Here is a 25,381-nt window from a genome sequence, read left to right as displayed (position 1 = left end):
TCTTCTGTTGAGTGTTTGGGTATTTACCTTACAAAACAATAACTGACATATCGGCAGATAATTGCAATTTACAAATGTCCGTGTATATCTGTTTTGAGTAATAATCTTAATAGCACTAAACAATGTATACAAATTAGCAGCCTCAAGAACTTTTACATAGCTGTTCAGTTCGAAACAAGATCAAAAAAATGCAGTTAAGGCAAGGCAACAAGATGCATGCTTACTAGATTTTAAATGCATCAAAGAGAGCTACACCAATGCGAGTAACCGAAGGTCAAGGCACAAAGACTCCAAAAATGAACTCAATTTTTTTATTACAGGAAGAGGGTCTGCAACAAAGTTTCAAAAATAGCGAAGGCGACATTTCATTAAAAAAAAATCACTGGTCCCGAATTGCATACAGGATCTACTTTTTAAAAAAAAATGTCTCACTCATCACAATAATCAGATCTTCGAAGCGAATAGGAATCAAAAGTCCCGGGATTGTAGAAACAAGGACAAACTCAAAAGAAGCAACCAACGTGGAGCTAGAATAGCCGAGGGCCGCGCACTCTCGGTATTTATAAAGACTGATATGCAAATGAAGGATAGACGGTGGTGCAGGTTCCTATTGGGCAACTTTCAAACTACGAGGCAGCCAATCAGAAACTAGAGCTTCACAATTTCCCCCACCCCAAAAGACGGACTCGGAACTGCGAGAACACAATAAGTAAGCGCGCCACTAAAAGCAAAGCCATGTGTGTGTGTTTTTTTTTAAACGGGAATAAAAAGCCCGATGTGTAATAAAGTCCGTCTTGAACGATGTTTGAACCGGCTTCTTATCCGCCGAAACCGTAGAGAGTGCGACCCTGCCGTTTCAAGGCGTACACCACATCCATGGCGGTCACCGTCTTCCTCTTGGCGTGCTCGGTGTAAGTGACCGCGTCCCGGATCACGTTCTCCAGGAAGACTTTCAAAACGCCGCGGGTCTCCTCGTAGATGAGGCCGGAGATTCGCTTCACTCCGCCTCGCCGAGCCAGCCGGCGGATCGCCGGCTTGGTGATCCCCTGGATATTATCCCGGAGCACTTTCCGGTGGCGCTTGGCTCCTCCTTTCCCCAGCCCCTTGCCGCCTTTTCCACGTCCTGACATCCCGCAAAATTAAAGCTCAGCCCCAACAAACTCAACCGGCCGCCGGCACTGAGCTCCCGGTCCTTTGTCTCAAAACAGATCTTCAGTTGAAGCGGACCTGGGGGTTACCCGCAGGCTGACGTCAGCGCACCCCTGGCCACGTGATCCCTGATTTTCGCCACCCTCCCCCGGATGTATCAATAACCAGCTCTGCTCGGAAGCAAGGCGAGCTGATTGATTGATTGTTTTGTAATTTGCTTCTAATTTATTTTATGCCGATTTAGCAGGGCTATAATCAAAATAAGGAAACCCTTATTGGAGCGAGATTTGTGATTGTCTGGTCTGGTACAGGTTGGTTACTTATACACCCTTCAAATACATCACTTATAAGTGGAGACCGTATCCGGTAGCTGCTAGCTGTAAACTGCACGCTGACTTAAGATGATTAAGGAAAGATTCAGAACTGAAAATCAATGCGTGGAGACATCTTTTACGGGATGAATTGGGAATGCAATGTGTGAAATGGCGATGGAAATTGATTCAAGACGGAAGTGGATAAATACTGGAAAGGGGAAAATTGCAGGGCTCATAATCATAGAGTCATAAGAGGTCTTACAGCACAGAAAAAGTCCCTTCGGCCCATCGAATCTGTGCCGGTCAAACAAGTACCCAACAACTCCAATCCCGTTTTCTAGCACTAGGCCCATAATGCACATCCAAATACTTCTTAAATGTTATGAGGGTTTCTGCCTTTACCACCCTTTCAGGCAGTGAGTTCTAGATTCCCACCACCCTCTGGGTGAAAAAACTCTCCCTCACATCCCCTCTAAACCTCCTGCCCCTTACCTTAAATCTATGCCCCCTGGTTATTGATCCATCCACCAAGGAGAAAAGTTCCTTCCTGTCTACCCTATCTATGCTCTCATACTTTTATACACCTCAATCACGTCCTCCCTCGATCTCTGCTCCAGGGAAAATAACCCCAGTCTATCTAATCTCTCTTAACTAAAACTCTCTAGCTCAGGCAACATCCTGGTAAATTTCCTCTGCGCTCTTTTTAGTGCAGTCACATCCTTACACAGAAAAAGTCCCTTCGGCCCATCGAATCTGTGCCGGTCAAACAAGTACCCAACAACTCCAATCCCGTTTTCTAGCACTAGGCCCATAATGCACATCCAAATACTTCTTAAATGTTATGAGGGTTTCTGCCTTTACCACCCTTTCAGGCAGTGAGTTCTAGATTCCCACCACCCTCTGGGTGAAAAAACTCTCCCTCACATCCCCTCTAAACCTCCTGCCCCTTACCTTAAATCTATGCCCCCTGGTTATTGATCCATCCACCAAGGAGAAAAGTTCCTTCCTGTCTACCCTATCTATGCTCTCATAATTTTATACACCTCAATCACGTCCTCCCTCGATCTCTGCTCCAGGGAAAATAACCCCAGTCTATCTAATCTCTCTTAACTAAAACTCTCTAGCTCAGGCAACATCCTGGTAAATTTCCTCTGCGCTCTTTTTAGTGCAGTCACATCCTTCCTATAATGCGAATTCCAGAACTGCACGCAATACTCTAGCTGTGGCCTAACCAGCGTTTTATACAGTTCCAGCATAACCTCTCTGCTCTTGTATTTATGCCTTGGCTAATAAAGGCAAGTATCCCATATGCCTTCTTAACCACCTTATATACCTGTCCTGCTACCTTAAGGGACCGATGGACGAGCACACCAAGGTCCCTCTGATCCTCGCTATTTCCCATGGCCCTACCATTCATCGTGTATTCCCGTGCCTTGTTTGTCCTGCCTAAGTGCACCACCATCTTTATCCGGATTTAATTTCATTTGCCACTGATCAGCCCATCTAACCAGCCTGTCTATATCCTCCTCACTGTTTACCAGCCTACCAATTGTCGTGTCACCTGCGAACTTACTGATCAACCCTTCTACATTCAAGTCTAAATCATTTATATATACCACAAACAGGAAGGGACCCAACACCGATCCATGTGGAACCGCATGGACACAGGCATCCAGTCACAAAAACACGCCTTGACCATCACCCTCTGCTTCCTGCCACTCAGCCTATTCTGAATCCAATTTGCCAAATTGCCTTCATTATCAGTCTCCCATGTGAGACCTTATCAAAAGCCTTACTGAAGTCCAAGTAGACTACATCAACTAAATTGCCCTCATCTACACCTGGTCACCTCTTTGAAAAATTCAATCAAATTGGTCAGACATGACCTCCCATTAATAAAACTATGCTGACTGTCCTTGATTAATCCCTGCCTCTTCAAGTGTAGATTAATTCTGTCCTTCAGAATTGCTTCCAATAGTTTCCCCACCACTGAGGTTAGACTGACTGGCCTGTAGTTCCCTGGTTTATCCCCTCCTCCCTTCTTGAATAACAGTACCACATTGGCTGTCCTCCAGTCCTCTGGCACCTCTCCTGTGGCCAGAGAAGTATTGAAATTTATTGCCAGTGCCCCTGCTATCTCCTCCCTTGCCTCACTCACCAGCCTTGGATACATTTCATCCGGGCCTGGAGATTTATCTACTATTAAGCTTGCCAGACCACTTAGAACCTCCTCCCTTTCTATGCTAATTTCTTTAATTATATTAAAATCCTTTTGCCTGATTTTCATTCTCATGTCATCCCTCTCACCTGTGAACACCGACACAAAGTATTCATTTAGAACCCTACATACGTCTTCTGGCTTCACACACAAATTACCACTATGGTCCTTAATGGGCCCTACTCTTTCCCTAGTTATCCTCTTACTCTTAATGTACATGTAAAATGACTTTGGATTTTCCTTTATTTTACCTGTCAATGTTTATTCATGCCCCCTTTTTGCTCTCCTAATTTCCTTTTTAAGTTCCCCGCTACACACGCTATACTCCTCTAGGGCTTTCGCCTTCAATTTCTGCCATAAGCCTCCCTTTTTTCTTTATCCAATCCTGTAAATGCCTCGGCATCCAGGGTTCCCTGGATTTGTTGGTCCCACCCTTTATCTTTACTGAAATATGTTGACCCTGTATTCTCTCTATATCCTTCTTGAATGAGTGCCACTGCTTTGACACAGATTTACCTAGAAGTAACTGCTCCCAGTCCACTCTAACCAAATCATATCTGATCTTATTAAAATTGGCCTTCCCCCAATTTAGAACTCTGATTTCTGGCCCATCCTTGTCCTTTTGCATAACAACCTTGAATCTAACGGAGTTATGATCACTATCTGCAAAATGATCCCCCGCTGATACCTCTACCACTTGCCCGGCTTCATTCCCTAAAATTATGTCCTGGACCACCCCCTCTCTTGTAGGACCTTCTACATACTGGCTTAAAAAGCTCTCCTGGATGCATTTTAAGAATTCTGCTCCCTCTAAACCTATCACACTATGACTAACCCAGTTAATGTTGAAGAAATTGAAAACCCCACTATTATGATCCTATTATTTTTACACTTCTCTGAAATTTTCCTACATATCTGCTCTTCTATTTCTCTCTGACTCTTTGGGGGCCTATAGTACACTCCCAGCAATGTGATTGCTCCTTTTCTGTTTTTAAGCTCTACCCATATGGCTTCATTTGAGGAGCCTTCTAAAAACATTCCTCCTTACTGCTGTAATAGATTCCTTGATCAATATTGCGATACCCCCTCCTCTTTTACTCCTTCCCTGTCTCACCTGAAGACCCTATATCCTGGAATATTGAGCTGCCAATCCTGCCCCTCTTTCAACCGTGTCTCTGACAGCAATGACTTCCATGTGTGGGGAAAGAGTAAGGGAATGGGACTAGTTAGATAGCTTTTTCAAGCATGTAGCACAGGCATGATGGGCCAAATGGCCCTTCTAGGCTGTAAGATTCTCTTACATAGTCTTACATAGTATTTATAGCACAGCAACAAACCATTTGGTCTAACAGATCCCTGCTGGTGTTTATGCTCCACCCTTTTCCCACTATTTTTATCTAACCCCTTCAATTCAACTATTCCTTGTGGAAGTGAGTTCCATATTTTACCAGTAAGTGGTTAGAGGGATTTTTTCTGAATTCCCTATTTGATTCATTAATGACTCTGTATTTTTTAACAGCTGATTCCAGTCTCTCCTACATTTGGAAACCTCTTCTCGACTTGTACCTTATCAAACCCGATCATAATTTTAATCTATAATAATTTATCCTCAAATTTTTATTCTAGAGTAAAGAACCCCAGTCTGTTCTATCTTTCCTGTTTGGTATAACCTCTTTGTTAAACATACATATAAATGTACACATTGGGAGCAGGAGTAGGCCATTTGCCCTCTCGAGCCTGCTTCACCACTCAATAAGATCATGGCTGATCTGATTGTGGCCTCAACTCCACATTCTGCCTACCCTTTGACTCCCTTGTTAGTTAGGAATCTACTTACTTCTGCCTTAAAAATATTCGTTGACCCTGCCTCCACTGGTGACTGGGGAAGACAGTTCCAAAGATTCACAGCCCCCTGAGAGAAACAAATTCTCCTCATCTCTGTCTTAAATGGGAGACCCCTTATTTTTTAATCTGTGCCCCCTAGTCTCTTCCACAAGGGGAAACATCCTTTCAGAATTCACCCTGTCAAATTCCCTCAGGATTTTATATGTTTCAATAAGATCATCTCTCAAACTTCTAAATTCCAGTGGATAGAGGCCCAGCCTATCCAACACTTTAGTGAGACCACACATGGAATATTGTGCACAGTTTTGCTGTCCGTATTTAGGAAAGGATATACTGTCATTAGAAGTGGTACAGCAAAGGTTTGGTAGATTGGTTCCCAGAATGGGAAGAATTTCCTGTAGGAGGCTGAGTAAATTGGGCTTATATTCCTTGAACTTTATGTTTCAATGAGATCATCTCTCATTCTCCTACAGAATTCTGATGGGACTTGACATGGTAAACACTGCCGCCGGCTGGGGAATCTAGAGCACGGTGACACAGTTTCATGATAAAGAGTCACTGATTTAGGAGTCAGTTAAGGAGAAATTTCTTCAATCAGAGGGTTGTGAATGTTTGGAAATGCCTACCTGCCACAGACAACGTATTTACTGTCTTACTGTCTGTAATCAGTATGTTTTTTATGAAAAGAGGTGTTTTTTTTCTTACCCTTGGAGTAAGGGCCACCTCTGAGGCCCATCCAGTCTAGTTTGGGTGAGGGAGGCCATTGTGATAGAATGGGAAGTTGATAGTGGCCATTGAGTTTTGATCTTCCCTTTTGTCCAGCATAAAGCATGGAGACAGGCTATCTGGAAACTCCAAAGACCAGGATTTTCCAGTCCCGCCTGCTGTGGGACCAGGAATTCCCACCTGAAGTCAACAGACCTTTGGCTGGTCCATCAAATTTTCTGTCTCACCCATGACGATTCCCACCACAGGTGGGACAGGAAAAGCCCAGCCATAGTCTTTAGGTGTTAGCCTATCCTTAAACAATGAGATGTGTGAATTCCACAAATGGTTCTCACCTATGTCCAGATTTAATTAGGTATTTGTCAGAGACTTGATACGGTCTGTAGTTCAAATGCCAAAAGTTACATGATTGGCGGTAGCCTGATTAACAGTTCATCAGTGCCCATTTTAAATAAATAAAAGATAATCCAGAAGCTTCCACATGAACACAGTCCATGTTTAAAGTTACGAATAGGACATGCCTTTACTGTTCATGACGCCACCCCAGAGATTTGTGGATGCTCCATTGTTCAGTATATTCGAGACTGAGATGGATAGATTTTTTGGTCTCTCCGGGAATCAAGGGAAATTGGGAATGGGCAGAAAAGTAGAGTTAATCAGCCAAGATTATATTGAATGGTACAACAGGCTCAAGAAGCCAAATGGCCTACTCCTGCTCCTATTTCTTGTGGTTCTTATATTGAAATCCATTTGTCAATTACATGCCCATTTTGAAAGTTTATTAATGTCTTTATTTTGTCTCAGTTCCTCTCTATGTTGACTATAGCCTCCAATTTGGTATAATCTACAATGTTTGAGTTTGTACTTCCCATTCATGAGTGGCTTCAGCACCAGTCATTGTGGAACACCACATCTCGCCATTTACCAGCTAAGTAACTGCCTTTAAGATCCCTACTTTCTGTCTTGTAATCAGCTTACTATCCATTCTGCTACTTGTCCCTCGACTACATGAGCTGAATTTTATGAGGTGCTGCGGTCACGGCACCACCTCCCCAGCCCTAGCTAAAAAATCTGGGAAGTCCTGCCTTAGAGAGCTGTCGGCTGATCAGATGGAGGGTGGCTGTTTAGTCCCTGCAGCACCACCTAGAGTGGTGGCCACGGCCGGATCTACAGGCAGTTCCCAATGCTGAGCAACTCAAATAAGTTTTGGCATGGGGCTGGGGTGGGGTGGGGGGCGGGGAGGTGATTCTGATGGGCGCAGAGGACCCTGAAAGGAAGACCCTCCCTCACCCCCACCCCCAACTCCTTGCCTGACACCACCCTGTGCAGCTAAAGCTGCTGAGCTTCCTGCATGGCGTAGGCCACCTCTGCTGCAGGTAAAATAATGGCAGCAGCATGAGGCCCTAAAGTGGCCATCAGTAGGCCCCAGGGCTGCCAAGCACCTGATGCCTCCACCATCCCACCTGTGAAATTTCAGACAGGTTGGGGGTGGGTGGGTAGGCATTGGGAAGGCCACCCAGTGGATTTTACGTGTTCCCCCTCCCTTCAAACCCGTCCGGGGTGGGGGGGGGGGGCGTAAAATCAGCTCCATATCTTCTGATCTTAATAATGAGTCTACTACATGGTACCTTACTGAAGACCTTTTGGAAATCTAAAAGGATGTTTACTGCATTATCCTTCCCTACCTTTTCTGTTACTTCAAAGATTTCAGTAAGGTTGTTCAAACATGACCTTCACTATTAGAATTAGTGCTGAATACTCTTTTATATTTTCAATTTCTAGTTTTTGTATATACATCTTTGTGTAAATATTCCATTATCTTTCCTATCACCTCCATTGAGCCAATTGGCCTGCTGTTCCCTGGATTTATTCGTCCTCTCTTTTTAAATATGGGGATAATATTAGCTCACCATCTGTCCTCTGCCATTATTTTCTTTTTTGATATCTTTATAAAAAATGCCATAGTGCCCCTGCTATCTTTTCCCTAGCTTTTGAAGGCACGAATCAGGGGTTTTATCTGAATTTTTTTTCTTCTGTCACAGGATGTGGGTGTTGCTGGCTAGGCCAGCATTTATTGCCCATCTCTAATTGCCCTTGAGAAGGTGGTGGTGAGCTGCCGCCTAGAACCGCTGCAGTCTGTGTGGTGTAGGTACATCCAGAGTGCTGTTGGGGAGGGAGTTCCAGGAGTTTGACCCAGCGACAGTGAAGGAACAGTGATATATTTCCAAGTCAGGCTGGTAGTTGGCTTGGAGGGGAACTTCCTGGTAGTGGTGTTCCCATATGCCTGCTGCCCTTGTCCTTGAGGTGGTAGAGGTCCTGCGTTTGTAAGAAGCTATCGAATGAGCCTTGTTGAGTTACTGCACCTTGTAGAGGGTACACACTGCTGCCACTGTGTGTCAGTGGTGGAGGGAGTGAATGTTTTGGGTGATGGATGGGGTGCCAATGAAGTGGGCAGCTTTGTCCTGGATGGTGTTAAGCTTCTTAAGTGTTGTCAGAGCTGCACTCATCCAGGCAAGTGCAGAGTATTCCATCACACTCCTGATTTGTGCCTTGTAGATGGTGAACAGGCTTTGGGGAGTCAGGAGGTGAGTTACTTGTTGCAGGATTCCTAGCCTCTGACCTGCTCTTGGAGCCACACTATTTATATGGTTGGTCCAGTTCAATTTCTGGTCAATGATAACCCCTAGGATGTTGGTAATGGGGATTCAGTGATGGTAATGTCATTGAACATCAAGGGGAGATGGTTAGATTCTCTCTTCTTGAAGATGGTCATCGCCTGGCACTTGTGTGGCGTGAATGTTAAGTTTGATTTGTATATCAATTATCTCATCCCTTTCTATCTTAAATGCCTTTATATTTATATATTATTCTACGATATCAAAATAGGTTGCATTGTTAAACAAAAACATTGAATGACCAGCATTCTTAATTAGGAGACTACACATTTCTTCCAAATCAGTCCTGAAAATTGAATTTTTACAAAAACTTACATTCTGGATCATTTTTAAATGCAGCTTTACTTTACAAGTTGGACTTTTTAATTTAAAAAAATTGACATTTGGCATTGTTCGTATTGAATAATCCAAGTACATCATCACTTTTCTTAAATTTCATTCATCTCTGTCTTCACCCAGCTGCCCCATTCCCCACCCCCGAACAAAGACACTAATCTTTCAGATCATAACCGGCGTCCTTAGGTCTTCTAACCCTCCAGCTCAGAGAGCCATTCTCGCCTCCCAAACCCAATCTCTGCGTCTCTCATTCCCCCTCCAGTTGATCGAAGTCTTGTTTGTTCCTCACACTCTCCAAAGAGTATGTCGAGGCCCCATTTTCCTTCAAATTGTCTCCCTAGTTCCCAGAACGAACGCTTCCCAACTTCCCCGCTGTTTTACCATCCAGTTTTACGTTGAGGTGTGAGTGAAGCATTGAGTATGTCGATTCTCCACCTAGGTCAATCAGGCTGGATAAAAATTAACATTTTGGCTTTGAACCCACCATTTGGCTGGAAGCAAAGCACAGGTGCGATCAGAAGAAAGTTGACATAAAAACAAAAAAACTGCGGATGCTGGAAATCCAAAACAAAAACAAAAACAGAATTACCTGGAAAAACTCAGCAGGTCTGGCAGCATCGGCGGAGAAGAAAAGAGTTGACATTTCGAGTCCTCATGACCCTTCGACAGAACTTGAGTTTGAGTCCAAGAAAGAGTTGAAATATAAGCTGGTTTAAGGTGTGTGTGTGTGTGGTGGGCGGAGAGAGAGAGAGAGAGAGGTGGGTGGGGGGGGCGGGGGCGGTGTGGTCATAGGGACAAACAAGCAGTGATAGAAGCAGATCATCAAAAGATGTCAACAACAATGGTACAGAAGAACACATAGGCGTTAAAGTTAAAGTTGGTGATATTATCTAAATGAATGTGCCAATTAAGAATGGATGGTAGGGCACTCAAGGTATAGCTCTAGAGGGGGTGTTTTTTTTTAAATAATGGAAATAGGTGGGAAAAGGAAAATCTTTATAATTTATTGGAAAAAAAAAGGAAGGGGGAAACAGAAAGGGGGTGGGGATGGGGGAGGGGGCTCACGACCTAAAGTTGTTGAATTCAATATTCAGTCCGGAAGGCTGTAAAGTGCCTAGTCGGAAGATGAGGTGTTGTTCCTCCAGTTTGCGTTGGGCTTCACTGGAACAATGCAGCAAGCCAAGGACAGACATGTGGGCAAGAGAGCAGGGTGGAGTGTTAAAATGGCAAGCGACAGGGAGGTTTGGGTCATTCTTGCGGACGGACCGCAGGTGTTCTGCAAAGCGGTCGCCCAGTTTACGTTTGGTCTCTCCAATGTAGAGGAGACCACATTGGGAGCAACGAATGCAGTAGACTAAGTTGGGGGAAATGCAAGTGAAATGCTGCTTCACTTGAAAGGAGTGTTTGGGTCCTTGGACGGTGATGAGAGAGGAAGTGAAGGGGCAGGTGTTGCATCTTTTGCGTGGGCATGGGGTGGTGCCATAGGAGGGGGTTGAGGAGTAGGGGGTGATGGAGGAGTGGACCAAGGTGTCCCGGAGGGAGCGATCCCTACGGAATGCCGATAGGGGGGTGAAGGGAAGCTGTGTTTGGTGGTGGCATCATGATAGGGTCCCCCTTGTCCTCACTTATCACCCCACCAGCCTCCGCATTCAAAGGATCATCCTCCGCCATTTCCGCCAACTCCAGCATGATGCCACCACCAAACACATCTTCCCTTCACCCCCCCTATCGGCATTCCGTAGGGATCGCTCCCTCCGGGACACCCTGGTCCACTCCTCCATCACCCCCTACTCCTCAACCCCCTCCTATGGCACCACCCCATGTCCACGCAAAAGATGCAACACCTGCCCCTTCACTTCCTCTCTCCTCACCGTCCAAGGACCCAAACACTCCTTTCAAGTGAAGCAGCATTTCACTTGCATTTCCCCCAACTTAGTCTACTGCATTCGTTGCTCCCAATGTGGTCTCCTCTACATTGGAGAGACCAAACGTAAACTGGGCGACCGCTTTGCAGAACACCTGCGGTCTGTCCGCAAGAATGACCCAAACCTCCCTGTCGCTTGCCATTTTAACACTCCACCCTGCTCTCTGGCCCACATGTCTGTCCTTGGCTTGCTGCATTGTTCCAGTGAAGCCCAACGCAAACTGGAGGAACAACACCTCATCTTCCGACTAGGCACTTTACAGCCTTCCGGACTGAATATTGAATTCAACAACTTTAGGTCGTGAGCTCCCTCCCCCATCCCCACCCCCTTTCTGTTTCCCCCTTCCTTTTTTTTCCAATAAATTATAAAGATTTTCCTTTTCCCACCTATTTCCATTATTTTTTTTAAAAAAACACCCTCACTAGAGCTATACCTTGAGTGCCCTACCATCCATTCTTAATTAGCACATTCGTTTAGATAATATCACCAACTTTAACTTTAACACCTATGTGTTCTTCTGTACCATTGTTGTTGACACCTTTTGATGATCTGCTTCTATCACTGCTTGTTTGTCCCTACAACCACACCACCGCCCCCCCCCCCCTCCACCTCTCTCTCTCTCTCTCTCCCCGTCCCCCACACACACACCTTAAACCAGCTTATATTTCAACTCTTTCTTGGACTCAAACTCAAGTTCTGTCGAAGGGTCATGAGGACTCGAAACGTCAAGAAAGTTGACATCTCCATTTGCAGATTCCCGGAAACTGTGCAGTTCATGGCTTTGCTTCTGAACGAAGTCTTTTCAGAAAATATCTAAATGTGTAGAAGCTGAACGATTGCATTGCATCAGGGAGTAGAACCATGACAAAAACAGAATTACCTGGAAAAACTCAGCAGGTCTGGCAGCATCGGCGGAGAAAAGGTTTGACGTTTCGAGTCCTCATGACCCTTCGACAGAACTTGAGTTTGAGTCCAAGAAAGAGTTGAAACCATGCCCAGGTTATTCCCTGGAATAGGAAATGAATTCTGCCACAGCTGTTGAGAGTTTGGCCAGCAAAACAATGATGAGTAATTCCAGTAATTTACTTCGTTCTAGATTTTCATCGTTTGCTCGCCGTTGATAGCGGAGTCCGTAGTCCATTTCAAAACAGAGTGAGGGACTACAGCTCCCAAGCGCTTTGCTGCTCGCTGGAAAGTGACGTGACCCAGTCATTGCGTGAAAAAAAGCAAGTTCCCCAATTAGTTTCACTGTCAAGGGCTTCTCGATGTCTGACAACATGTCAGGAGCGGCAACAAGTAAGTTATTAGTGGACAAAAAGATACAAATGCGGTTGCTTGCTGGCTTTGTTTTGCTATTTCCAAAAGTTGGAAGCCATTCCACACACACACTATTTTTATTGCTGTTGCTTGATCAGATCCAAGGGATTTCAAAACCAGGCTAATCATTTGGTTTCAAAGTCTGTGCGAAATCACCGGTTTTCGATCATTATCTTAACCCGCGTGAGTTCGCTTTTTTTTTCCCCACAGTTTTATCTGCGGGATTAGTTGAATTGCAATTGGAATGCACCTTTCTGTCGCACTTTTAGGAGTCAGGTTACCGCGATACTGCATATAGCGTTTCTTAAAGTGACTCTTAGTGGGGGGCAACTGCAGCATTCGCCATTCTGTTTACGTGAAACAGTTCATTTCAGTGAGTTTGTAATTTACCACCACCACCAAAAAAAAGTTCCCTAAGTGAATCTCCTGATACCTCTCTCCCAAGAAGATTAAGCTTAAAAATGCTTTTGCCATTGTGGAATTTGTTGAAGTAAAAATCAGAGCATGTGTGTGTCACTTTGAGGCTGAGAACATGAATACTTTTCTCACAGTTGATACATAATTGACTCTATGACTGGTTACAGCACCGTGCTTTAGCTAAACAAACTCTGTGGTGGTATGTTTGCAAGCTCTCAGGCAATGGAAGCGATATCAGGGGCCCTGGCAGTAATTTTCAAATCCTCTCTGGACATAGGTGAGGTGCCAGAGGACTGCTAACATTGTCCCATTTTTAAAAAAAGGGAGTAAGGGATAGACTAGAAAATTACAGACCAGTCAGTCAACCCCTGTGTTGGGGAAATTACCAGAGAAAATTCTGAGGGACAGAATATTTCGGCACTTGGAGAGTCACAGATTATTCAGGGATAGTCAGCATGGATTTGTTAAGGGAAGGTCATGTTTGACAAATTTGATCAAACTTTTTGAGGAGGTAACCAGGATGGGGGTAATGCATTTGATATAGTCTACATGGACTTTAGCATGGCTTTTGATAAGGTTCCTCTTGGCTGATTGGTCAAGAAAGTAAGAGCCCATGGGATCCAAGGCAAAGTGGCAAGTTGGATCCAAAATTGGCTGAGAAGCAGGAAGTAGAGGGTGATGGTAGAGAAATGTTTCTGAGACTGGAAGTCTGTTTCCAGTGGGGTTCCGCGGGGCTCAGTGCTGGGGCCCTTGCTGTTTGTGGTGTACATAAATGATTTGGACTTAAATGTAGGGGTATGATCAATAAATCCACAGGTGATATGAAATTGGTAGGGTGGTAAATAGTGAAGAGGATAGCTGTAAACTGCAGGAGGATATCAATGGACTGGTCAGATGGGCAAAGCAGTGGCAAATGGAATTCAATCCGGAAACGTGTGAGGTAATGCACTTTGGAAGGACTAACAAGGCAGGGATTACACTATGAAAAGGATTACACCTGAAAAGTACTGAAGATCAGAGGGACCTTGGTGTGCATATCCACAGATCCCTGAAGGTAGCAGGGCAGGTAGATAAGGTGGTTAAAAAGGCATATTGGGTACTTGGCTTTATTAGCCAAGGCATAGAATACAAGAGCAGGGAGATTATGCTGGAATTGTATAAAACGCTGGTTAGGCTGCAACTGAAGTACTGCATGCAGTTCCGGTCACCACAATATAGGAAGGATGTGATTGCACTGGAGAGGGTGCAGAGGAGATTGACCAGGATGCTGCCTGGGCTGGAAGGTCTGAGCTATGAGGAAAGATTGGATAGGCTGGGGTTGTTTTCCTTGGAGCAGCGAAGGTTGAGAGGAGACCTGATAGAGGTGTAGGAGATTGAGGGGCACAGATAGGGTGGAAAGGAAGGCAATTTTTCCATTAGTAGAGGGGTCAATAACCAGGGGGCATAGATTTAAGGTAAGAAGTAGAAGTCTAAGAGGGGAGTTGAGGAGAATTTTTTTCATCCAGCAGGTGGTGGAGTCTGGAACTCTTGTCTGAAAGGATGGTTGGGTCAGAAACTCTCATAACATTTAAGAAGTATTTAGATATTCACTTGTGTTGCCATAACCTATGGGCCAAGCGCTGGAAAATGGGATTAGTGTAGTCAGATCTTTGCTGACTGGTGCACACACGATGGGCTGAATGGCCTCCTTCTGTGCTGTAAATGTCTGAGTCTAGACCTTCACCTTGAACTACATGAATGAGAAACTCACTAAGATTGAGACCTAGCCACACTTCCCCCAATGCACTCCGACTCCGTGCCCAGCCCTGAATCTGGATTTTTTTTTTTAAGTTTATCTCCTATCTCCAGTCGCACTCTCTTCAAGCTTATCTTGTGCATGACACCCACATCTTTCTCTCTTATCTCCATACCCCCTAAACTTGAGTACTCAACTTCCATTGCTGGCTGTCATTGTAAATGTTCCATCTTCTCACCTGATGACCCCCCCACCCCCACATTTAAAACTAACCATCACCCCATCCTCAAAAAGCTCACTGCAAACCACCCACCCCCCACCACTCCACCATCTTTGCAAACGGTTGCCCCCATCTCCAACTTACTGAGAAAACTGCATTCCTCTCATATTGGCCCCTTGGGCATTTCCCAACATCCATTACCCAGACTTCAGCTTTTTAACTTAACCAAATAAGGAATAAGTGTCCCTTTCTTAAAGAAAACTTAAATCAAATTAAAATGACATTCCCAGGTGTGATGATGCACTCCAATCCCTCCAGTGCCAATTGTTCGCGGAAGGCCTCTGGTGTATTGACGCATGCTCCAGGGACAGCCAAGGAAGAGAGACAGGCAATCAGGCCAAACAGCCTCCTTAACCGGCAGTTGCTGGTCCTTTTGATGGCCACCTTGGCCAGGCACAGGAGCAGTGCCTTCAACTGTCTTGACCCTAAGCTCTGGAATTCCTTCCCTAAACCTCTACCTGTCTATCTCTTCTCCATCTGTAAGACTCTCCCTTCATATCTACTACTTTAACTAAGTTTTTACCCTACCCTCCTAATATCTCCATCTTAAACTTAGAGCCAATCTTTGGCTGATTACATTTCTGAGAAGCTTCTTTGGACATTTTCCTATGTTGAAGGGTCTTTATTAGTGCAGATTATTGTTATTTTCTAAAAGCTTCAAGTGGTTCCCAGTAATGCTGTACTCTTTTTTCCAGTTGTTTTGGCTTTGGATTTTAAGCTAATTAGTTAAAATGCTAATTAATGGAACAAATCCAGTCATGAATCCTGTTGTGTATTTAGCTGTCACATTTTTACGTATAACAAACCTTTAAATATACACCACGCTTTCTTTCCTGTACACTTCAGTGTTACACTTGCCTAATATAAATTTCTGTGCCAAGGTACTTGTGAAGAAACAAAGGTAGGTATTTGTTTCAAAAAAATCTTTGTGAATATGAAATGCTGAACACCAGGCTTTTAATTGATCTTCTCAGGAACAGATTCAGGGTTCTATTCTCAATGATAACTTGCATTTTTACAGTGCTTCACAAAAGCATAATCAGATATTAAAAAAAAAGCACCAAGCCAAAGGAGATATTAGAACAGATGACCAACATCTTGGTCAAAGAGAGGTGCTTTAATAAGCAGAAAGAGGTGGAGAGGTTTATGGAGGGAATCCCATAACTTAGGGCTAAGACACCTGAAGACCCGGCTGTCAATGGTGGTCCATAGCACAAGAGGCCAGAATTGGAGGAATGCAGCGGTTCTTGGAGGGTTGTAGGGCTAGAAGAGGTTGCTGGGATAGGGAAGGGGGAGGTCATGAAGCGATTTGACCACAAGGATGCGAATCTTTAAAGTGTTGGTGGACCAGGAGCCATTGTGGGTTAGCTGAGCACAGGAGTGAATGGGTGAATGTTGCAAGCTACGATACAAGCCCAGTTAGTAATTAAACTTTGAAAGACCTTGTTTAGTATCAGTTCACTTTTACAAGTTGAAAAGAATGTACAGGCACACTTTACTAGCAGTGTGTTTTTATATATGATTTAATGATACTGTTGATATTAAATAGCATATCCAACGAGTATGAGCTGCACCACGGTAAATTTTCCAGTATATTTTTAAAAAGCATACTTTCACACCTAAATATGCAGACAATCTCAAAATATTGGATACTTCTGATGTGCTGCCTAAAACAAAAAATCATTTTAATCTCCACAGTTGCATGACCAAACAACATTGGAACTCCAGTTGAATTTAGCCTGTGTTTACTTAACTTTCTGGCCCTAAAGGAAGATAGCCCCACCTTAGCAGAATAATAAGTGTAGAATGCACAATATAACACTCTAGTCCTTATGAAACAATCTGACACACCATGAGTGACTTGTTGGCTTATCAAAAATAAGGTGGTTTTTGCATATTGACAAGATGCAGTGTCCACAAGCAAGTCCTGCTGTGAGTGGGCCTAACTGGTGAATCTGCATTTTGCAGATCTAGGGATAGTTCAATACAGGGTTGATATTGACTGAGTTATTTATTAACAACTATTTGTTGTCCTGCCTTTTATTCCTAGAATTCCGCCTGGCACTTATTCAGCTCACTGTGTCACCCCTGAAAGCCAATAACCTCACCAAAGTCCGAACACTGGTGAAGGAAGCAGCAATAAAGGGTGCAAAGGTTATAGCACTTCCTGTGAGTAAAACAATCTAACAAAAGAAAAGCAGCTGTTTTCATCTTTCCCATTGTATAATTTAACCCCTCCCAGGTGAAATTATTGGCAGACCTTCAGATCAAAGCCTAATGATCAGCAATGATTGTATTGAATGGCAGAGCATATGCTCTAATCTTGCTGTTTCTTACGTTCATAGACAAAGCAGCATACTAGTGCAACAGCATGGATTTAGATTAGCGTGGAGTAGATTTGAAACTGAGATTGGGGATAGTTCTTGTATTGCAGAGAATGTTTTGACTGGCCTGCATGACAGCATGGTAGAGACATTGGAATTGTTCAGAATGCAGTTGTATGCAGTATTGAACATTTAGGGCCCAGGATGGGCCTAGACCTTTTTGGGCCAAATAGCTTTTTCTCGTCTTTGACGTTTCTTATGGAGACGTTGGGAAAAGAAACAAAAAAATCTTTATTGTGGAAAACTTCTCTGATGGTGAGTAAAAGGCATAATACAATCCAAGAATTCAAATGGTATTTGTAAACTGCAAGTTTCTTTTGTGCGTAATATCATTTAGACTCTCCTATTGTGATACAGCCTTGTAACATAGTCACATTTTCTAAGTACATTACAGTGACCTTGAACAAAATTCAGATGATGGTTGCTTTGAACACTGAATGTCTTGGTTTTTCTGCATATCTGTTTTTAAAGATTTCATGTATCTTCAATCACAGGAATGTTACAATTCTCCCTATGGAACTAATTATTTCCCAGAGTATGCGGAAAAAATCCCAGGGGAGTCGACCCAAGTGTTATCTGAAGTAGCAAAGGAGCATGGGGTTCACCTTATTGGAGGTAAAGTTCATTGCAGATTGCATGAAGAAACAAATGGGTTTAATTGCTGTATTCTATCGTATGAAGCAACTCCTTGTTCAATAATCACTGACTGGAACTTGGAAGCTACTACTTACTCAAAGCACATGGGGTCAATGGAAAGTAAAATCGAGTAGAGTAAACCAGCAGTCAGTATTCTCCCCCCCACCCCCTTCCTATTTGCATTAGGTTATCTTATAACATTTTCCAGTATATTTTTAAAAAGCATACTTTCACACCTAAATATACCATGGTGCAGCTCATACTCGTTGGATATGCTATTTAATATCAACAGTATCATTAAATCATATATAAAAACACACTGCTAGTAAAGTGTGCCTGTACGTTCTTTTCAACTTGTAAAAGTGAACTGATACTAAACAAGGTCTTTCAAAGTTTAATTATCTTATAACATTTGTTAATAGATGCAGAATAAGAAATACTGATAATATAATTAATTTTCAGCTGGCAAATTCGAATAACACGCGCATCACAAATGAACACTATTGTTACGACCATGTGTACTATAAAGCTGGTTTTGCTCCATCTGTAAGTGAGACACATACATAAAAATATTATGTATAATTTTTGACTATACTCCACATCTCAAATATTACAGTAATAGACATATCCATATTTTCATTTGTGTCATCATGTCGAGTTGCCTGAGTTGGTGGCAATCTCTCCACTGACATCAAGGTCCATTCCGCACTTTGAGCATAGAATGTGGTTGACAATTATTTTTACTGCAGTTCTGAGTGGGCCGCAGGTAAGACATTGGACAGAATTTAATGTTCTCGGCGGTGGGCCCATCCACTGGCTGGAGAGCCAGGAATTTCCATTTCTGGAAGCCCTGAAGCGACAATCTGCTGCCTGTTGTCAGGGTTCCTACATCTGGCAAGGGGAATTTCCCACCTAGAGTGGCTGGCTAAATCTTAAATACCAAAAGCACCACCGGGAGTAGTGGCCATTGCTGGTACTACAGTAGGCCCAAGGAGGTGAAATGTCACTGGGCACCAGAACCCAGCTAAGTAAGGTGGGCTTGCGAGAGCCAGTCAGGCAAGCCCCATCGAGGGGTGGAGGTGGATTAGTGTAAAGGGCAAGGGGTTCTTTATGTGAGGGCAACACTTGCTGCCAGCAGGTTCCCCCATTGGGCATAGGTCCCCGAACAGGAAGGACTCCTTCTCCCCTTCCACCAAGCTATAGGCCTGCCCACCAAGGTATACACGGTGGCTTGGCCATATGGGCATGGCCTGTACCCACTGCTAGTACAATACCAGGCTCAATTGGTCTCTGTGCAGGAAGACCATCCTCAACCATTTCCACTCGAGTTAATTGGGGGAAGTCTCCTGAAAGTGACAGGCTTTCAACCTGAGCCTACCCACCCCATTATATGGCCGTGCCTGCCTCTCACCCACTCATGAGGGAGCCATTGAATTCTGTCATTTGACCAAATGTGGCAGCTCAGGTGGATATGTAAGAATCCTTAAAACTATTTGAAATAGGGTCGAGAGTTTTCCTGGTATCCATCACATCATACTTTCACTTGCTGTCTGTGGGACACTCGCTGACATAACAAAGTAACTGCACCAGGTGTAAAGTGCTTTGCGGTGTCTTACGGATATCAATGCCTTATATTCCTTTCTTATTCACATTTTTAACGAATGATGACTTTTTTGTTATCTTATATTAAAATAGAGGAAGACATTGGGCAGCTTGTTATTTTAATTTGTATTTGTATGTATTTGGTAGATTTGAAACAATGCAAACAGTTGCTTGTGTTCTTACAGGCTCTATCCCAGAAGAAGACGGAGGGAAGTTCTACAACACATGTACAGCATTTGCACCAAACGGATCCATGTTGCTGAAGTACAGAAAGGTCTAAAATCTTTATTATTAGGCAGTGACTGGGGAGTGTAGAGTGCTAGAAGAACTTCTTTTCCACTTTAGCCTAAGCTGATAAGAGGATGTTCTCCTTTCTCTCGCAAGGTCCAAACTAAAATAACAAAGAGTTTCCACCTAGTTTGAATGAGGTACCATATTATAGCACAAAACTGCTCCTAATTCTGCAGCGAGTTGGACAGAGTGTTGGCTAGTGAGAGAAATATGAAATTCATACTTTCTCCTTGTAAATAATTCCTAATTTGTGGCTCATTTGGTCTGAAACCTGCTCCCAGAAAGCTCAGAGGGTGTACTAGGGGGTTCACTCAGTTATGCCTCTCCCCTCCAACATCCCTTCTGCTTTCGGGGAGACACCACTGTCTTAACTGTGCCTCTGCACTCAGTAAGGCTGAAATTGAGAGCTTGGTGTACCAGCATTCATCTTCATTTTGGCTCTGTCACTGCCATCACATCACTTTTGAAGATCCATATTTATGGACCAAGGGTACTTTCCTAAAATTTGTAATAAGGGCACATTGCTGCAAACAAATGTAAAATCTGTTTTATTCTGCATCTGCCTCATGTTGGTGCGGATGACTGAATAGAAGCGTTCTCCTTTCTAAAGCACTGACTTTCCCAACCTCAATGAAGACAACAGCTAAAAAGTAGTTAGGATGCAACAAAAATTTATAAAATTGGTGCAGTTGTATTGTTTATAAACAAAATGAGCAGACACCAAAAATACTCTTGGGGCAGTTTGGCATTGTGCAGACAGCCATGTCAGACACTCACAGACTGTTAATTCTGTTAATCTCAAACTGATTTTTCTCAAAAATGAATAGATTGAGAAACTCCTAGCACTGTATCTCAGCACAGGTCAGTAGGAACTCCTAAATCAGGCACAAGTGGTGGCAGTTCCTCGTGTTTGCTGGCCTGTCCCATTGCTTGAATCTATAATATGGGCAGATGCACTGTTGCTGTTGAACATTTTTACCTCAAAGCAGCAGCAGAGCTTGTGCAATTCACGTGACATGAGTGTCTAAATCAATAAGAATAACCTTTTCAGCAAACAGTACTTACTGTCCTTGTTCAGAAGAGACTGAGATAGTCATGTATTTGTTGCCCTGAAAAGTTCACTCACCTCAGTACCAAAGTCTTCTTTCCCAATACAATAACTGAACAAAAGAAAAGAGCCATGGTGAGGTGAGGTTAGAAATTAGAAAGGAGCTTAGTAGCAATGATTATTGTGGTGCTAACCCACAATTTACTAGATCTATCAAATTCAGTTCCAGAATTTATCATATTGGGATTTGAATTCAGAGCTTTAGGATTGAAAATGTTTGCACTTAACATGAGGCAAATGCAGGTTGCTGGTCCAATGCCAAACCACTCTAGTGCCTGCTTTAAGGGAGGATTGTGCTCAATTATTTTTGATGCTCTTTCAATGCAGCTAGACAGAGTAGATAGTACATTCAGTATACAAGCGGTGTGGGTACTGTATTGCCATTAATTGTTAAAAATATTCAAAATCTCCCTGTTCTGCATACTGGAAATCAGATTGAGATTGCTCGTAACTCAGGATTCAATGCCAAATTTAATTGGGAATTGCGAAGCAAGTTCAGAATATCTGTATTCTGCTCATACCTACCTTATGTCTTCCTTAAAAGTTTTTAAAAAATTGTTAAATTTTCTTCCAATAACCTTTACCTCAAACCTGGTGCTTGAGACAGTGCAATGTGTTTAATTGTGTTATATAACACAGCTAGAATGACTCTGCATTCGTACAGGCCAGACCCCAGGTGAATAAATCTTGACAAACATAGTTTAGCATAACTACTGCAAATATACATTTTTTTTTATTCCTTCATGGGATGTGGACTTCGCTAGCTGGGCCAGCATTTATTGCCCACCCATAGTTGCCCTTGAGAAGGTGGTGGTGAGCTACCTTCTTCAACCACTGCAGTCCATGTGGTGTAGGTACACCCTCAGTGCTGTTAGGAAGGGAGTTCCAGGATTTTGACCCATTGACAGTGAAGGAACGGTGATATATTTCCAAGTCAGGATGGTGAGTGACTTGGAGGGTAACTTCCAGGTGGTGGTGTTCCCATGTATCTGCTGCCCTTGTCCTTCTAAATGGTAGTGGTCTTGGGTTTGGAAGGTGCTAGCAAAAGAACCTGAGTGAATTCCTGCAGTGCATTTCGTAGATGATACACACTGCTGCTACTGTGTGTTAGTGATGGAGGGAGTGAATGTTTGTGGATGTAGTGCCAATCAAGCAGGCTGCTTTGTCCTGGATGGTGTCAAACTTCGAGTGTTATGGGAGCTGCACTCATCCAGGCAAGTGGGGAGTATTCCATCACACTCCTGACTTGTGCCTTGTCGATGGTGAATAGTCTTTGGGGAGTGAGGAGGTGAGTTACTCGTCGCAGGATTCCTAGCCTCTGATCTGCTCTTGTAGCCACAGTATTTATATGGTCCAGTTCAGTTTTTGGTCAGTGGTAAGCCCCAGGATGCTGATAGTGGGGGATTCAGTGATGGTAATGCCATTGAATGTCAAGGGGTTAGATACTCTCTTGATGGAGATGGTCATTGCCTGGCACTTGTGTGACGTGAATGTTACTTGTCACTTGTCAGCCCAAGCCTGGATATTGTCCAGGTCTTGCTGTATTTGGACATGGACTGCTATAGTATCTGAGGAGTCACAAATGTGAACATCATGCAATCATCAGCGAACATCCCCATGTCTGACCTTATAATGGAAGGAAGGTCATTGATGAAGCAGTTGAAGATGGTTGGGCCGAGGACACTACCGTGAGGAACACTTGCAGTGATATCCTGGAGCTGAGATGTCTGACCTCCAACAACCACAATTATCTTCCTATCTGCTAGGTATGACTCAAACCACTGGAGAGTTTTCCCCAATTCCCACTGACTCCAGTTTTGCTAGGGCTCCTTGATGCCACACTCGGTCAGATACGGCCTTGATGTCAAGGTCAATCACTCTCACCTCACCTCGGGAGTTCAGCTCTTTTGTTCTTGTTTGAACCCAGGCTGTAACGAGGTCAGGAGCTGAGTGGCCCTGGCGGAACCCAAACTGGGCATCAGTGAGCAGGTTATTGCTAAGGAAGTGCTGCTTGATAGCACTGTCGATGACCCCTTCCATTACTTTACTGATGATCGAGAGTAGACTGATGGGGCATTTATTGGCCGGGTTGGACTTATCCTGCTTTTTGTGTACAGGACATACCTGGGCAATTTTCCACATAGCCGGGTAGATGCCAGTGTTGTAGCTGTACTGGAACAGCTTGGTTAGGGGCGTGGCAAGTTCTGGAGAACAAGTCTTCAGTACTATTGCCGGAATATTATCAGGGTCCATAGCCTTTGCACTATCCAGTGCCTTCAGCTGTTAATCACGTGGAGCGAATCGAATTGGTTGAAGACTGGCATCTGTGATGCTGGGGACCTCTGGAAGAGGCCAAGATGGATCATCCACTTGGCACTTCTGGCTGAAGATTGTAGCAAATGCTTCAGCCTTATCTTTTGCACTGATGTGCTGGGCTCCCCCATCATTGAGGATGGGGATATTTGTGGAGCCTCCTTCTCCAGTGAGTTGTTTAATTGTCCACCACCATTCATGACTGGATGTACCAAGATTGCAGAGCTTAGATCTGATCCGTTGGTTGTGGGATTGCTTAACTCTATCACTTGCTGCTCATACTGCTTGGCACATAAGTAGGCCTGTGTTATAGCTTCACTAGATTGACACCTCATTTTTAGGTATGCTTTCTGGCATGCCCTTGTGCATTCTTCATTGAACCAGGGTTGATCCCCTGGCTTGATGGTAATGGTAGAATGGGGGATATGCCAGGCCACGAAGTTAAACATTGTAGTTCAAGTACAATTCTGCTGCTGCTGATGGCCCACAGCGCCTCATGGATGCCCAGTCTTGAGTTGCTAGATCTGTTTGAAGTCTAGCCCATTTAATACAGTCGTAGTGCCACACAACACGATGGAAAGTATTCTCAATGTGAAGATGGGACTTCATCTCCACAATGACTGTTACTTGGATGGTAGCCATGAGCTGTGTAAATAATTGTGCTGTCATTTAGCTTAACTGTATCCTTTATTAGTTCCTTGTTTGTTTTGTTAAGTTTTAACAACGTTCTAACCAATAACTGATATTCACTGATTTTCTCAAACTTTACCCACTTTTTTTTTATAATTAGTTTCCTTCCCCTCCCATTTTCTTCTGACCAAAAAAACTTGGCTTTTTTGAGTTTTTTTAAATCAGCAATAAAAACTGAATGATCCTTAGTTAATTATCAGAGATATTTAGTACCTGAATCCAAATCCACATTCCAGAAATAAAAGAAACTTATGTTGTGACATGCGCTACTGGCCACAGCATTGTAAACATCCATATTCAATGTCAAACCTATTTAATGCTTCTTTCTGCTGAAACTATTTTTATGAGACAAAAGTATGCGTAAAGATCATTTCCAGCAATCAAAAACATTTAACGAGTCTTGTTTTTGCTGAATTTGCTTGGTGATTTTTATTTTATGTTTTAAAATTTGCCTTCAAAAGAATATTAAAATCATTTAGAATGGATTTCATTGATATGGAGCAGGACCAAGCTCAATATATGTCCCAGGAAACAAAAGAAACATGTTGGAAATCTGCCAGGTAAAGTGGCACCTCAGATCAACAGAAGCTGCACTTTGTCTGAGGTCAAAGACATGGTCAGTGTGGAAATTCGAACCAGTCTAATCTACAAGCAGTTCAACTAAGACTGGATATCATTGTTCAGACTGATGGGAATGTGGAAAACCTGAAGTCAAGTCTTGTGCAGCACACTATATCTTAAAGCTCTTTAACATTTAGATTAACACTTGGATTTGAAAATAGCAACAACTGTGTACTTGCCGACTGACTTCATTTACATAATCATAACCGTCTCTCTTTTGCCATTGTCAGCATTGTAGATCCATATTTGGATCTTGTTTTGCCAAGATCTGAACTACAGGAATGTCAGTGTCGAATTGCCTTTGGCAAATCTCAAGACAAACAATGCTTACAATAAGATGAAGAATTTCCTCATCTTAAGTTCAACAGCAGTGAGCTAATTTTTTTAAAAAAAATAGCAAAAGCAAGTGTTTTGCCACTGGCACACATTACTGAAATGAAAGAGCAGATTAACCTTTAAGCACCAAATGTCTTTTGAAACTTGCAAGGTCATTAACTGCTAAAAAGATTCTTTTTCTAAAGATCACTAACTGCCCATGTTGTGTATTTGACCAGATTCATTTGTTTGATATTGATGTACCTGGGAAAATCTGTTTCCGGGAATCTGAGACACTTTCTTCTGGCAACACAGTATGCACCTTTGATACTCGTAAGTACAAACATCGAGACTGTTGAATATGTGATTCCATACAGTGGCTGGCATTACACCTGTTCGTTCTTTTTAAAATTGAAACAATGTCACTTGTACTGCAGTTGCTTGGTGTAAGATAATACCTATTATTTTTCACATGGAGCTTTGC

The 25,381-nt window shown here is 43.3% G+C and overlaps 2 protein-coding genes across 3 annotated transcripts in view; one reads left to right on the top strand and one right to left on the bottom strand.

The window, feature by feature from the left end:
• Positions 1-297: 297 nt before the first annotated feature.
• LOC121290597 (histone H4) lies at positions 298-1,260 on the bottom strand. Its single transcript, XM_041211215.1, has one exon. The coding sequence runs from the start codon at positions 1,128-1,130 to the stop codon at positions 819-821; it is 312 nt and encodes a 103-aa protein (XP_041067149.1). The 5' UTR covers positions 1,131-1,260; the 3' UTR covers positions 298-818.
• Positions 1,261-1,306: 46 nt separating this feature from the next.
• nit2 (nitrilase family, member 2) overlaps positions 1,307-25,381 on the top strand; it is a 35,669-nt gene continuing 11,594 nt past the window's right edge. Inside the window, exons 1-6 of one of the 2 annotated variants that reach the window (XM_041211213.1) lie at positions 1,307-1,460; positions 12,285-12,484; positions 16,988-17,106; positions 17,816-17,936; positions 19,745-19,833; positions 25,137-25,230. In XM_041211213.1, the coding sequence (XP_041067147.1) occupies positions 12,454-12,484; positions 16,988-17,106; positions 17,816-17,936; positions 19,745-19,833; positions 25,137-25,230 (454 nt within the window). In that variant the 5' untranslated portion in view covers positions 1,307-1,460; positions 12,285-12,453. Of the gene's footprint in view, positions 1,461-7,069; positions 7,185-12,284; positions 12,485-16,987; positions 17,107-17,815; positions 17,937-19,744; positions 19,834-25,136; positions 25,231-25,381 lie in introns of those variants that run through there. The other variant, XM_041211214.1, reaches the window with a different exon arrangement.

Source organism: Carcharodon carcharias, chromosome 18 (assembly GCF_017639515.1).
Source record: "Carcharodon carcharias isolate sCarCar2 chromosome 18, sCarCar2.pri, whole genome shotgun sequence".
Lineage (NCBI taxonomy): Eukaryota > Metazoa > Chordata > Chondrichthyes > Lamniformes > Lamnidae > Carcharodon > Carcharodon carcharias.
This window is presented reverse-complemented; position numbering and strand designations above follow the sequence as displayed.